This window comes from Paramormyrops kingsleyae, chromosome 2 (assembly GCF_048594095.1).
Source record: "Paramormyrops kingsleyae isolate MSU_618 chromosome 2, PKINGS_0.4, whole genome shotgun sequence".
Lineage (NCBI taxonomy): Eukaryota > Metazoa > Chordata > Actinopteri > Osteoglossiformes > Mormyridae > Paramormyrops > Paramormyrops kingsleyae.
The window spans coordinates 41,891,835-41,905,037 of NC_132798.1; the positions used below are offsets into that span (position 1 = coordinate 41,891,835).

The window sequence follows — 13,203 nt, forward strand, 5'->3', positions numbered from 1 at the left end:
AGCAGGGATTTAGGTGTATGTGTTAAATCAAACCTGAAAATTTAAATGGCTGAGTATTGTAATTCGTGAAGTGGTTATTCGGACATCGTTGATGTAGCCTGATTTACCTGTAATACCCTGGCAATATAATCCAGATTTTAAAATTAAAATCGACCAGGAAATTAAATGGCCCTGATTAATTTCAATACGCGACAGGAAAGCAGTTAGTTTAAACAACCATTTAAAACGGGGGCAAGATGTAGTTTAATGTAAATCATTGAAAAGACAAATAACGTGGGCTTCAACCGGTCAGCCGCTGAAGGCTACCTATATAGCTTATGACAACGGGAAATTTAAAGGAGAACAATGAGATCGGAAAATAAAAATATCAAAAGCTCACTTCGGTTCACCCTCTGGCCTAACAATAGCCTAGATCTACAGCAGTATCTGCATACTAAGTATATATTGTAGTTTACACAGTCCTGACTTTGTATAATAGCCTATATACGCACAAACGTATACACATATGTGAAAGGGGTCACTTGAGTCGATTTCGAGTTTTAGTTTTGTCTACTTCCTTCTCCTGCAAGATCAGAATTCTGGTCTGTGATTAAATATTGATTTTGTTTAATTAGTTTTCAAGTGGACTATCCTCCTCGTTGATGGTGTAGAGATTTCACTTCAGTCCGAGAAATGGAATTGGACATGGAAATTGTTAACGGGGGAAAGGGGGAACTGGGCTGTTGTGACATTTCTCTCACAAAATTTGTGAAGTACTTGGCAGTAGCAGACTAGGGGGCTATAGGGATACCCCACACGAACGCAGCTCCACGGAATACATTAAATTTGCAGTGATCGCTCCATCAAAAATAATACACAAGTCTTTCAGATATCATTTTTACGCAAACGGATTTCACGCGCAGTTTTCAAAGTTTACCAATTTCATACTTTTATAATCAAGCAATCGTGCAGTTGTTGATAAAATGGTTTCCTGATCCCTAAATATAATTTTAAGCAGCTACAATGGATTCTAATTAAATATATGGCTATTAGTCATCAAACTCAAACAGTGTACATTATTCAGGCCTGTGGACTGGCCCGCCGCTTTATCATTGTATAGCGTCACTCCATAATGATATAGATACATCAGCCGGTTCAGTCAATGTGTTTGTTTGATAGAGCATGCATGATTATATGGTTTTCTCCTCTGCTTTCTGGGCTGAAAAGTCAACCGTATTTCCTTGCTCGACTACTACGAACGGCGGCTTTGGAAGGACCGTTTCTGCCCGACATTTTTATGAAAAAGACACAGTGCCATCTAGTGTGCGGAGAATAAAACGTCGGCATAGGGTCAACTGAGCAGCTGGTCAGGAAATAATGTTGATTGAGAAAATGATTTTGGCCTTCAGGAAACGATTCAGTGACATTCCACCTATGATTAAATGAAAAAGAGAAATGAGTGAGAGACTTATTTAAGCAGACTAGTACTACTGGGAGGGAGCAATGATGTGGACTGCTGTGGGTCCTTAAGGTCTGGGTTGGGAAAAACTGCAGTAGGGCATGAAAATCCCAAGAAGCCAACTCTTTCTGAGATGACCACCATGTCTACACATTCAAAACCACATTCTGTTCATATTAATGCTTAGCCATACTAACCGACCCAGTCTCTTTGCAGCCACATGATTGGTTGTTTTTAGGAACAGGCGGATAAGCAGGTGTACCCAAGAAACTAGCATCTGAGAGTGTGTATGTATATATGTATGTATGTATATATATGCTTGGGGTTTATATTATATATATATATATATATATATATATACGCACACACACACACATATATATATATACACACACACACACACACATATATATATACACACACACACACACACACACACACACACACACACATATATATATATATATATATATATATATATATTATATATACATATTTGTGTGTATTTGTGTATGTATGTATAGACATTGTTGTCTATACATTCATTGTTGCTACTCTTGTAACAATCACAGGTTTTGTAGTTTGTTCCTAGTCGTGTGTGTACCATGCCTTCTGACAGTGATATCCAAATGTTACATTTTCAGAAACCCCTAAACCACTAATGATATCAATTTCTCACAGTTTTCACACACAGCCATCTGCCTTATGTAACAGCAAACTAGAAATCAGTCCACTTGCCAGGCTCAGAAGGTCGACTTTCAGGAGGCAGGTCAAAGGTTAAAAATGAGGCCTTTTGTTAGGAAAAGACTTCAGCAGCTGGGGTGACCTTGTTTGTTCCCTGAAAGAAATGGAGAGATCCAGCTCTGGAGCTCGAAAGGTCAAAAGTCAGGCATAGAGGGCTGAGCCCTCAAACTGAAGTAGAGTGCAGGTTTTTCGAGACATTTTGCACTAAGATTCAAAGGCAGATAGAGACTCAGAGGAGAGGCTGTGTGTCTCACCAGGCAGCCCCTCCATTTGACATGGAAAAAGCCAACAAGGACAGAGAGAAGGAATTCACTGTAAAATCAGAGCAATTAAATAAATCCTGCAAGTTACTATAGGTTTCTTTCCATTTCCATAGTTGTTGTGTATCTTGTTTTAACATGAAAACATGTATATCATATGTAGCCCCTCTGTGACAAGGGAAAAATGATTTATCTGGCAATGATGACAGACATAACTGGCAGAAAAAGAAGGTACAGCAAGACTGGGCAAGAAAGGCAGAGAGGGAGGAGGATGGGAAAGTTTTAACCGACAACAGCTGAGGTGCCATCGAATAGGGAGGTGGGGGTGGGGGTGGGGGTGGCGAGGGGCTAATCCATTTGGCTGAGGTGAGGGAGCTGGGAGGCTGTGAGGGCGGTGGGGTGCCGGTGCTCTCAGGTTTCCAGCTCATTTCAAACACACCACCCTATCCGACCAACGGCAAAATTCCCCACAATTACTAACCACAGGGCTCACTGGCTCAGTGTTTTAAGTATCGTTTAGTGGACACATTTCAAAAGTTTGTTCTGAAACAGATGTCCTTCCTGAAGTCTAAATTGGACATCTTCTTTATCCAATGAACTTCGATGATGTTGCAGAATACTGGCATCCCTCGCAGAAAGCTTTCATTGAAATACTTTGGTTAAAGGCACAAAGGGTCTTGCGTTACAAACTGCTGCCTTAAGCTTAAACCCTACTGATACCTGATTTTAATTTTTTTTTAAATCACACTAGTCTTTAAATAGTATACCTTTGGTTGCAAATGCAATTCCACTATCATGCACAATTTTTAGAACCAAAGAGCTGAAGGTAATTAGTCTGGCATGAACTGAAGCAAGCACAGAAATTTGGTCACTGAAGAGAGATGCCTTTCCAGATAGCACCTAATCATAACATGTCACAATTATACAAATGCATAGTTCCAGGTTTCTAATACACGTTTTTCATGTAACTAATTTTGTTTGATTGAAAAACCCGTCATTCCTTCTTCAGGAGCAAATGTGATGTTTAAGTTACTTGTAAGACTTCTAGTTAAAGCCAAAGCCAAATCAGGCAGGTTTACATGAGGGGTTCTGGCCCCTCAGTCCTGCACCAAGGAACATGCTGAATCCTTCTCTGTTGGCCAGGACAGGCATTTCAACTGTCTGCAAACACTCGAGTAGACAAGAAAATAGCAGGTCCAAGTAACTCTGTGTTTGCCTGTGTGCATGGGGGGCAAGTGACACAGGAGAAAAGGTCCAGGGTAAAGGCAGTTAAATCCTGGGTGACAGAGGCTGATAGACTCAGGGCAGGAGGGAGCAGGGCCTGGCCGAAGGGCCCACAGGACTCGGGGCAGGAGGGAGCAGGACCTGGCCGAAGGGCCCACAGGACTCGGGGCAGGAGGGAGCAGGGCCTGGCCGAAGGGCCCACAGGACTCGGGGCAGGAGGGAGCAGGGCCTGGCCGAAGGGCCCACAGGACTCGGGGCAGGAGGGAGCAGGGCCTGGCCGAAGGGCCCACAGGACTCGGGGCAGGAGGGAAACAGAGCATATTTTTCAGATAAATATATTCTAAGGGAAGAAGGTGCATTGGAGACAGGCGTGAGCATGTGGATACATTATCGCAGACGGGGGCTGGCTGTCCTTCCAATTCTGTAGAACTATCCACCCCCCCAGCCCTTGGACCCTTGGAGCCCTTGGATGCCAGGATGGAGCTGAGGAAAAGCAGGCAGAGAGGGCACAGTCCCAGAGAAAAGGCATCACTCCCGCTCACAGGATGCAAGAGAAAGGGGAGGAACAAACAATAGATATATGGGAATGTCGGAGAGGGAGCCGTATCGAAGCTTCTGTGGATTCAGGGTTTTATTTTGATACACTGACTGCACAGATGCTCCCAAGAGACTCAAAGAGCTTCACCAAACCCCCCATCATATCACCAGGTAGATCAAACATCAGAGTGACTCCACAGCACAGGAAGGTGTCCATCACTTTGAAGCCAATGGCCATCAGGTTGAGTAAGAATCTGCCTCACTCCATCTGCCACAGAGAGATAGCATGGCAACAGGCGGAACCCTGCAAGTCTTAAGCTGGGGGGGTAAGAAGGTGAGGTCAGTCGAAACATCGCTTGTCCAGGTAAACGGGAATCCGCAGCATCGGACATGGATTCATGGCCTACTTTGCCGATTTGTTTTCTGCAGCTGGGCAGCTCCAGTGCTTAGTAGCAGACCAATGACATGACAAAATGTGTCAGCTGCTTGAGGCCACGCCCATTTCTTAAACCATGGTCCAATCTTTAACAGCATAACATTAGGGAGTTTGGTCCCTCCCACCCCTGTAGATTTCTGTCCAATATAATTTCCTTTCCAACCAAAACATGAAATCCTCCCTGATTTCTTTGGGCATCAGCCTTAACTAAGGGACACACTGCACCTTGAAAGCCGCAGTGGGTGGGATTACCTAGCGGGCACTGATCATCTGATTGGCTACCTTTTCAGTCCCTGAGAATTCAGAGCAGTGGCTGACAGCAAACCCCAATCTCCTTTAAATATAGTGTCTCCTGTCTTCATTACAGAGAAATTTCTACTGGGGGCAGTATTGTTTCCCTTTGGTTCTCTAAGCCAGGGCATCGGCCCGTTACTTTAAACCATGAAAGGCACTGAATGACATAAGTGGGTCATGGTGAGGCTGCTCCATTTAGTTAGCGGAAAATGTGAGGTAATGATGGTTCACTGCTAATCCAAACACTTCTTTAAATGTATTTTTATCCAGGATGATTCGTACAGCAGGGTGTTTCCCTGGGGAAATGTGTACTCAGTATCCCCCTCAAGGGTACAACAGTGATCCCTTCTTAGGAGTGATTAACATTCAGGCCCTTTATCGCCACACTGGCTACAGCACATGGACATATATGAAAAGAAATCTGACCCCTAAAGCCATTAGATTGATGTGAAATGCGTGCGAAAAGCGCTTCTGTCCATCGTGTCCATGTCCTGCTGGGTCCAAAAAGAGCACCACTTTGTCCTCTAAACAGTGCCTTTACACGTCACCCTGAACACTCCCCAACACCTGCTCCCCACCCACAGCACCAATGTCCCAGCATGTCCATACTGTGCTACAAGAGTCTGAAAATAGCTCAGTGCATGCCCAGAGAGACAGAGCCCTTCCTCACTGCCGGCCATTTCCTGTGGGGGGGGCTCTGTTTAAGGCTGGGCCAAGCTCACCAGCGACACTGATGTGTTTGGAACAGCGGGTCGGGCTGGGGTTAAGCAGCATCTGTCAACCAACGGAACATGAAGTGGGAGGGGACCGGAGGCTGAGCAGCTGGAGCCCCACCCACCCAGCACCCCCCCCACCCCCACGCTCGCAGTGCTACAGGAAGGACGATCCAGGAGGTCCTGGGTACGGAAGTGCAGGAAACCCCTTTGCGCCATCGAAGCTGATCACGGGGACCCACAGTAACTTCCCTGGGGCTGGTGGCCTTGCTCTGACCCCTGGGGTCACACACACACACCACACTAATATGCTACCTGGACAGTTATTATACTCAGTGCTCAAAGCTGCACAGAACGACCCATAACTAGAACCCTTGTTCCCAGCTCTTGTTAAGAATCCACTTCATAAACGATTGGTTTGTTTACATTTATCCATCTTCCAAATCCTTATCCCAGGCAGGTTTATAGTGATCCCAAGTATCACAGGGAAGACGACACCTTGCACTGGATGCCAGCTCAACACAGGGCACAGACAAACTGAACTGAAGCGCTCTGGGCAATTTAAACACCAGTCTGCTTAACGGTGGCTTATTTGGCCTGAGGAAGTCCACACAAAAGTGGAGAGAAACACACTGCTGGGCTGCGAGGCGTCAGCGGCAGCCACAGCCAGGGAGTCGTGCATTAGTATCGCGGCAATAAAGTCTTTCCAGCTTAAGCAGGCACTCTGCAGGCTGAGCCAGTTTAAGGTGGACTGCATGCATCTGTGGCGGGGCTGACGGGAAGAGTGCAGAACGGAGGTCCGCCTAGAAGGTCGTGTCTGCTCTCATTTTAGCAACAGTGTTCCAAGCGCGCTCGCCAACGCCTGGCCTGGCGGAGACGGAACCGTTTCCTTACGATACGACGCGATAATCCTTCCTCACAGGATATCTCTCCCGCCAGGCTGCCCCCTCCGCTTCCTGCTCCTCCCCTCTGGATTCCGCTGCCATTGCACCCATGTCACGACACTCTCGGGTGTTTTCTTCCATATGAACACAATGGCCATATAGCTTGCAGGCAGGGTAAGGACTGAGCATGGCAGCACTGAGACACCCACTTCAGTAGGACCCCAGTGTGGCCCAACCCAATGCCTGTCCCAGAGGAACCACCTTCGTCAACATCACACTTGAAATGTAAGAACTATAGCTGGCCAGAAGGGGGCAGAACAGCAAGGCAGAAATATTGCAAGTCCAGTCTAATCTTCTAAGCATTAAAGCAGCCCTCAGCACCCCACAACCCCCACAATTCAAGTAGAACTTCAAATAAAAGAAAATGTCTGTACAACAACTGCCCAAGACAGCTGGTGTGATTTTGCTTCAATGTCTTTATGGCACCTGGCAAACATCATCCAAGCTTTACAGTTGTATACCTCCACCAGTTTATTAAGTAACGTTCTACAAATGATCAATACGCTACAGGACATTGCAGTCCAGGCTCTGTCATTTGTGCAGCAGGGATATTAGCAATTAGCACTCTGAGAATAGGAAACAGTATCAATAAAACATATTAAGACACAGAGAGAGATCAAATCCATCTTCAGTCACAAATCTCACCATCATTCCAGCCCATCCCTAGTGACCCTGAGGCTGGACATGCATCCAGAAGGCAGGTGGTGCCAGTTTGGACAAACACAAGACAAATAAGACAGCGGCAGAGGAAACGTAACATGGCAAGGAAGGCAGTCACTTTGTGCTGAAATTTATTTGATATTTGCTTTTAACTTCCGTTGTTCAGACCTCCTTTTCCAGCCCACAATCTACAAAAGATAAAAAGCATCACACATTCATAACCATTTCCCCAGATTTCAAAGACACACAAGAATAAGGCCTTTAAAAGCATCCTTATTTTAATGAGATTTAATCTCGCAGGTAATCAAATCATGATTACAGTGGCTTCTGTATGGTCGTCACAGCAGATGCATGTTGTCCTGTCTCCTTCCACCTTCCCCCTCCCCGAGGTGAAATGGTTGCATGGAGCCAATAAATGTTTGAATGCATCAGCATTCCACACCCCAAGAGATTCTGTAACCAGTTTCTGTGGCTCTTCCTCAGCCAGCCAAAAGTACTACAGACAGCAGAAGAACAAAACAGGGACAAAAAGAACAAAGAAGGAAACAAAAAGGAGCAGAATGATGAACCTTACACTGCTCAGCTGTCCTGAATGGTCAGTATGACAGGTTTCCAGAAAAAACCTAACCCAGGTGGAGACTAAAGTGTTAGAAGATCATTAAAGGCTCGCAAGATGACGTTGATGGCTAAAGGGCTCACAGATGAATTAACATAACATTCACCTGGTTACCACAAGCACTGTCCCCAAGCATTTATAAGTAAAGATTACCCTGTTTACTTCGAAGCCCCTAGACTGAAAGGTTTATTTGAGTCTCTGTATGTTTGCTTTCAATAATAAAAAGCGTAACTTCTGGATGAAGCATGTGGACTATTCCATCAAACGAAGTAGATCAATGCAAGCAGGCGGCACGTGGGACACCTCTGCATGGACATTAACCACAGAATCAGAGTCCAGTCACTTTGCCTGGACGGACTCTGGGGTAAGGTGATTGGCTGTGCAAGCAATTATGGGGCAAGTCCCACAAAAAAGGCTGCTGTGAGCGAATTACAAGCCGCTCATGATAAATCAACATGAAAATGTGACACCGATTAAGAAAAATTCAAAGACCATACAGGAGTCCCACACAAGAGGTACGTCGTGTCAGACAGATACATTAGAAGAAAACACCTCCAGACCAAAGAGCAGAAATAGAGGAAGACCTGCATTCCACACCAATTCAAGAAATATGAATTCCATCCCTTGTTGGCCAGACGACAGAAGAGAGGCACTGCATTTAAACACCTTGTGGAGGAGGAAGTAGCTTTATCAAGGGGAGTGGCTTGTGGCTGGGGGAGTGGCTTATATGAAGGGTATAGCTGGGGTTAAGGACCACGGTGAAGGACAGTCAAGAGTTCAGGAACTTGGCCCCAGTCTGGTAGAGCTGCCTCAGAACGGCCCCATCGGCCCATTTCCACCAACCAAACCCCCAAGCTTTGGCTCCTGGGACTTGGTGTGACATCAAGAATAACCGAACGGCCCTATGAGCCGAGATGTGGCCACTGTGCATTTAAACTTCAGCACAACTGACCAAAGAGGCACCTAGGTCTGAGTCTGGCACAGTGGTGGATCATCTCCACAACCCTACTGAAGGAACATTGGATCCCCTTCGTCTTGCAGGGAGCCAAGGAGAAAGTCAGAGTGAGAAACATCTTTGAAAGGAAGCCCTTCATGACCAGCAGCGCCATAAAAAGCCATAAAACTCCCCTCTTCTCCAGGAGGGACACCACTGAATTTAGGCCAGTGAAACGTGTGTGAGTCAGAGAGAGGGCAGGTGAGGGAGTGTCTTTGTGCGTGCGTGCGTGTGTGTGTGTGTGTGCGTGTGCGTGCGTGTGTGCACACCAGAGGTATTCTTAGCAAAGCATGGAGTGGGAGGAGCTACATGAAATTACCCATCAGGCTAAGGTTTGCCAGCATAACAAACAGTTAGGGTCAGGGAGCCAAACCAGGATATCAAACCAACAACGCAGAACACATAGGAGCATCCCCCGCATGTCCGGATGAGCAAGACAGTGCCACCTGTTGGAGAACGAACCAAGAACCCGGGAGGACAGACCCCCATCATAAACCAAAGGAGAAACTACCAAGTCAACAAAAGATGAAAATGGGAAAAGACAGACAGACAGCTTGGCCTAGTCTCTGCCATGTTGAGACCTTAGTTTATGGGGAGTTTTTTTTTTTGGGCGGGGGCAGACATTCTTAGACAAAAAAAATCCTGGTTGTTTTCAGAGTCCCCTTTCAATGTACATCATTCCTGGGCAAAAAATGTTTCATTGTAAAAATTTTCTGTAAATAGGACGTGCTTGGATTGAAGTGAGAAGCAGTACTACTGATCAACTGTAACAGCCCCCCAAGATCAGTGACGGGCAGGGGGGGGGGGGAGGCACAGCGGGCCCGTCTGTCGTCATCGCGGTGGTGGTGGTCTTCATGGCAGCCATGCAGTGTCAGTCATCATTGGCCGCGCTGGTCCCTCGCACTTGGCCTTGTTTCCGGAGCTGAAGGAGGGGAACCAAGGGGGGAGACGACTAGTCAGGCAACAGCAGGAGGAAGAGGCCACCGTTTTGGGAAATGAGACATATTTAGAAAACTAACAATGATTCTGCTCTCAATCCAAATAATAATAATAATAATAAAAAGCCCTATAAATTTTAGGAAGCTAAGTTGCACTTTCAAACATGACATGCTTAATTCCACAGTTTAAATTTAATGTTGGCCTAATTCACTCATTGTTCTTGAACTGAAAACGGTAATTTTGACATAAAATATACGTATTAAAAAATAATAAAGGTGCTACATTAATGTAATTAGCCAGCTTCCCCAGGTGGCCACCTTGCCCATTCATCTCTCTGACTGGTATCGCTGTGCAGTGAAATGGAACAGGGAACCTGTGCTCAGTATATCAGCTCTGGCTGCAGGCTGACAGTGTGACATCCCCCATCCCCAAGACCTAGGACCTAATCCACACAACCCCCCAAGCTGACAGACAGGCCACCGATGATGGCTAGGAGGGGGGCATACATTTAAGTTACTCTCCACCAATCGAGGACACTACAAGTGTACTCCATGACAACCTGTGCCAACACCACAAGGGCTCTTAATTCCCAGCACCCCCAGTGTGCGATTAAACATGCAGTCAAAACACTGTATGGCTGTATAACACTGAGCTCATCTGCATACCAGCACATGCATTTATTTTTTTAATGTAACATTTTACATCGGGTGTAAATACAAATAGCAGGAATAAAATGTAGAGAAAAAGTTTTGTCGAAGTTAAGAAGCAGTGCTACCAAGTCAGATTTTAACAGATTAAGTAAAAACTGCAGTAAGTGACCAACAGTGAGGTACCGGGACCGGGACCGGGACCGGGAGCAGGTGTAGGGACAGTGAGAAGCGAGCGGCCTGCTGACGTGCAGTGGAAGGAAGACGACAGGCCCCTGGGGCCAGAGCGTCACTTACGCAGACCTGCGCGGGGCCAGGGGCAGGCTACTCCTCGCTGGCCTTTGTGCCCCTCACTGAGCCGCTCTTACGCATCTAGATGCAAAGCAAGAAGGTTCAGCGGCTCAGACACAGCTGGGGATTATCGGGCAGGCACTCAGGAAAAACCCGGGAACCCAGCTTAGACAGCCTGTAACATCATGACTGCAAAGGCAGTAGGACTGGGGGCTGGGGCCCAGGATTGACCTTGTTTGCCAAGTTCCAGGCAAAATTCTCACAAGAAAAACCTCTGGGTTTGGGACACACTAGATTTTGTGTGTGAGTGCACATCTATGTTTTTTATGATTCATAGTTGAGGCTCATCACAGAAGTATTGCCTTTCAAAGCCAGAGGGGAAAGTGAGGGGTCAGCCAGGGGTCAGCCTGGGTTCAGCTCCTTCTGCTGAAATAGAAGACGGGGATGGTGAACTTTGCCTGAGCTGCTCTAAGTGCACGCTTAAGAACCTGCTCACCAAAGAGCCACAGGTATGAGGGCGTGTCAGTCCCAGTCAGGTGACAGGAACCCATCGCTGTCATCGCTGGGACACCACAGAGGTGCCTAGTTACCTGTGCTCATTGGTACGGGGACTGAACCTCTACAATTGGCCAAGGGCAACAGTACAGGTGAAACAATCCTATCACTTCACATTCCACTCTGGGAATTCACACCAACCAACATGTCCCAGAGTTAAAGCAAGATGTCTTACAGGGGTGACTCAGGGTGAGCTCAGTGCAGCCTGTGAAGATTATGGCGGCCCCACCCACCTCCTCCAGCTCCCGCTGCGTCTCATCCTCCATCCTCCTGATGTCCTCCATGGTGAGCTCCACCCATCGGTCGATCCAGCAGAAAAGCTGCCGGTGAAAGTTGGTGAAGATCCTCTTCTCCTGCTGCAGAGGCAAAGGGCAGCAAGAGGGTTTTCATTAAAGAAAAAGGATTTTATAGGGACATGAATTTTTAGTGTTAAATGACTCACTGTTCATATATTCCTATCATTGTGAGCATTCTCCATTTATTTCTATGGGCATAACCGTAATCTCAACTATGACAAGCCTGACCTAGCCCTAACATTAACTACACGTAACTAAACAAGAGACTTTTGGCTATTTTAGCTTTTTATTGCATTCTTTTTTGTAAAATCGAGGTTTTTATTGTGGGTAACTGAAAAATGACCCCACACGCTAAAATAACTGGTTTTACCACATACACAACACAACATGAAATCCCCACTAAGTAGTAAAACACAAAACCACACACAGGTTCAAAGTAAATGACATGCTAACTGCCAAGACACAGGATAGCAGCAGCCAGGGAAGCCCGTGTGTTGACTTTGGGATACGCTGGGCAGCCGCACTACTCACTCACCCTGTGAATGAAGTTCTCCACTTTGTTTTGCAAACCCCACCACTTGAACTTGACGGTGACCAGCTTGTAGGCACACATACGAGGGCAGTCAGCGTTGCTGAGCAGCTCTTTCTGCAAGGGACAGTGGAGAAGGGAGCTTGGTAAAGGCATACATGGGGACATACAAAGACATGAGGACATGAGGACAGACACACATAGATGGGGGGACAGATACAGATGTGGGGACAGATACAGATGAGGGGACAGATACAGATGGACACAGGCACACGGGGACAAACATGCTGGGACAGCTACACTGAAATGGAGACCCACTGACATGGGGACAGACACACAGCAATGGGGACAAACTCAGGGACGAGGGGACAGATGGGGGGATAGACCCACAGATATGGGGACAGACAAGGACCGAACAAGATATGGAGAGAGACATGCAGACAGACAGACAGACAGACAGACAGACAGACAGACAGACAGACAGACAGACAGAACAGATAGACACAGAACAGTCGCTCATATGCCTGAAGGACATCACCCCACCCCCTGTCACCCGACTCAGGGGTGTTACACATTCACAAATTACAGCCATTAAATAGGGAAAACAGGTAACTGATCAGAGCCCTTCTGCGGGCCCCTCCACCCTCCCTGTCTTCTCAGGCACGCCTATATGCACAAAGGGGGGCCAGGAATCCGAGACACACAGGAGGTGGCCCCGAGGGCAGCAGAAGAGAGACAGGGGTAAGGGGTCATGACAAAAACACCTGTCATCCGATTGGCTGCTCCTGCTGCCCAGCCCATTAGATTCATGATGTCACCATAGAACCATTTCATATTGACTGAGTTTCAGCAGCAGAGCTGCCACCATATATTAAAGCATCCAGACACTTGGTCTTTGAAGACAAGTCCTGTTCCTTTGATTGAAAGTCATATTGTAATTACTCACGAGCTTACAGGAGAAGCAGGAAAATACCAAACATCCAAATTCAGGCCATGAGCTCCACGTATAACTAGGTACGGTCTCCCAGATTCAATATGCACTTTCACACAATTGGAACTTTCTTTTGGAACCAGAACTTTTTCCAG

At 46.6% G+C, this 13,203-nt stretch overlaps 1 protein-coding gene across 1 annotated transcript in view; it reads right to left on the bottom strand.

Moving 5' to 3' along the window:
• Positions 1–7,364: 7,364 nt before the first annotated feature.
• The window catches only part of LOC111850587 (phosphatidylinositol transfer protein beta isoform), a 39,994-nt gene continuing 34,155 nt past the window's right edge, over positions 7,365–13,203 (bottom strand). The window contains exons 9-12 of the mRNA XM_023824622.2: positions 12,124–12,234; positions 11,526–11,648; positions 10,744–10,818; positions 7,365–9,782 (exon numbers count right to left, since the gene is read on the bottom strand). Coding sequence (XP_023680390.1) covers positions 10,771–10,818; positions 11,526–11,648; positions 12,124–12,234 — 282 coding nt within the window. The 3' untranslated portion in view covers positions 7,365–9,782; positions 10,744–10,770. The remainder of the gene's footprint in view (positions 9,783–10,743; positions 10,819–11,525; positions 11,649–12,123; positions 12,235–13,203) is intronic.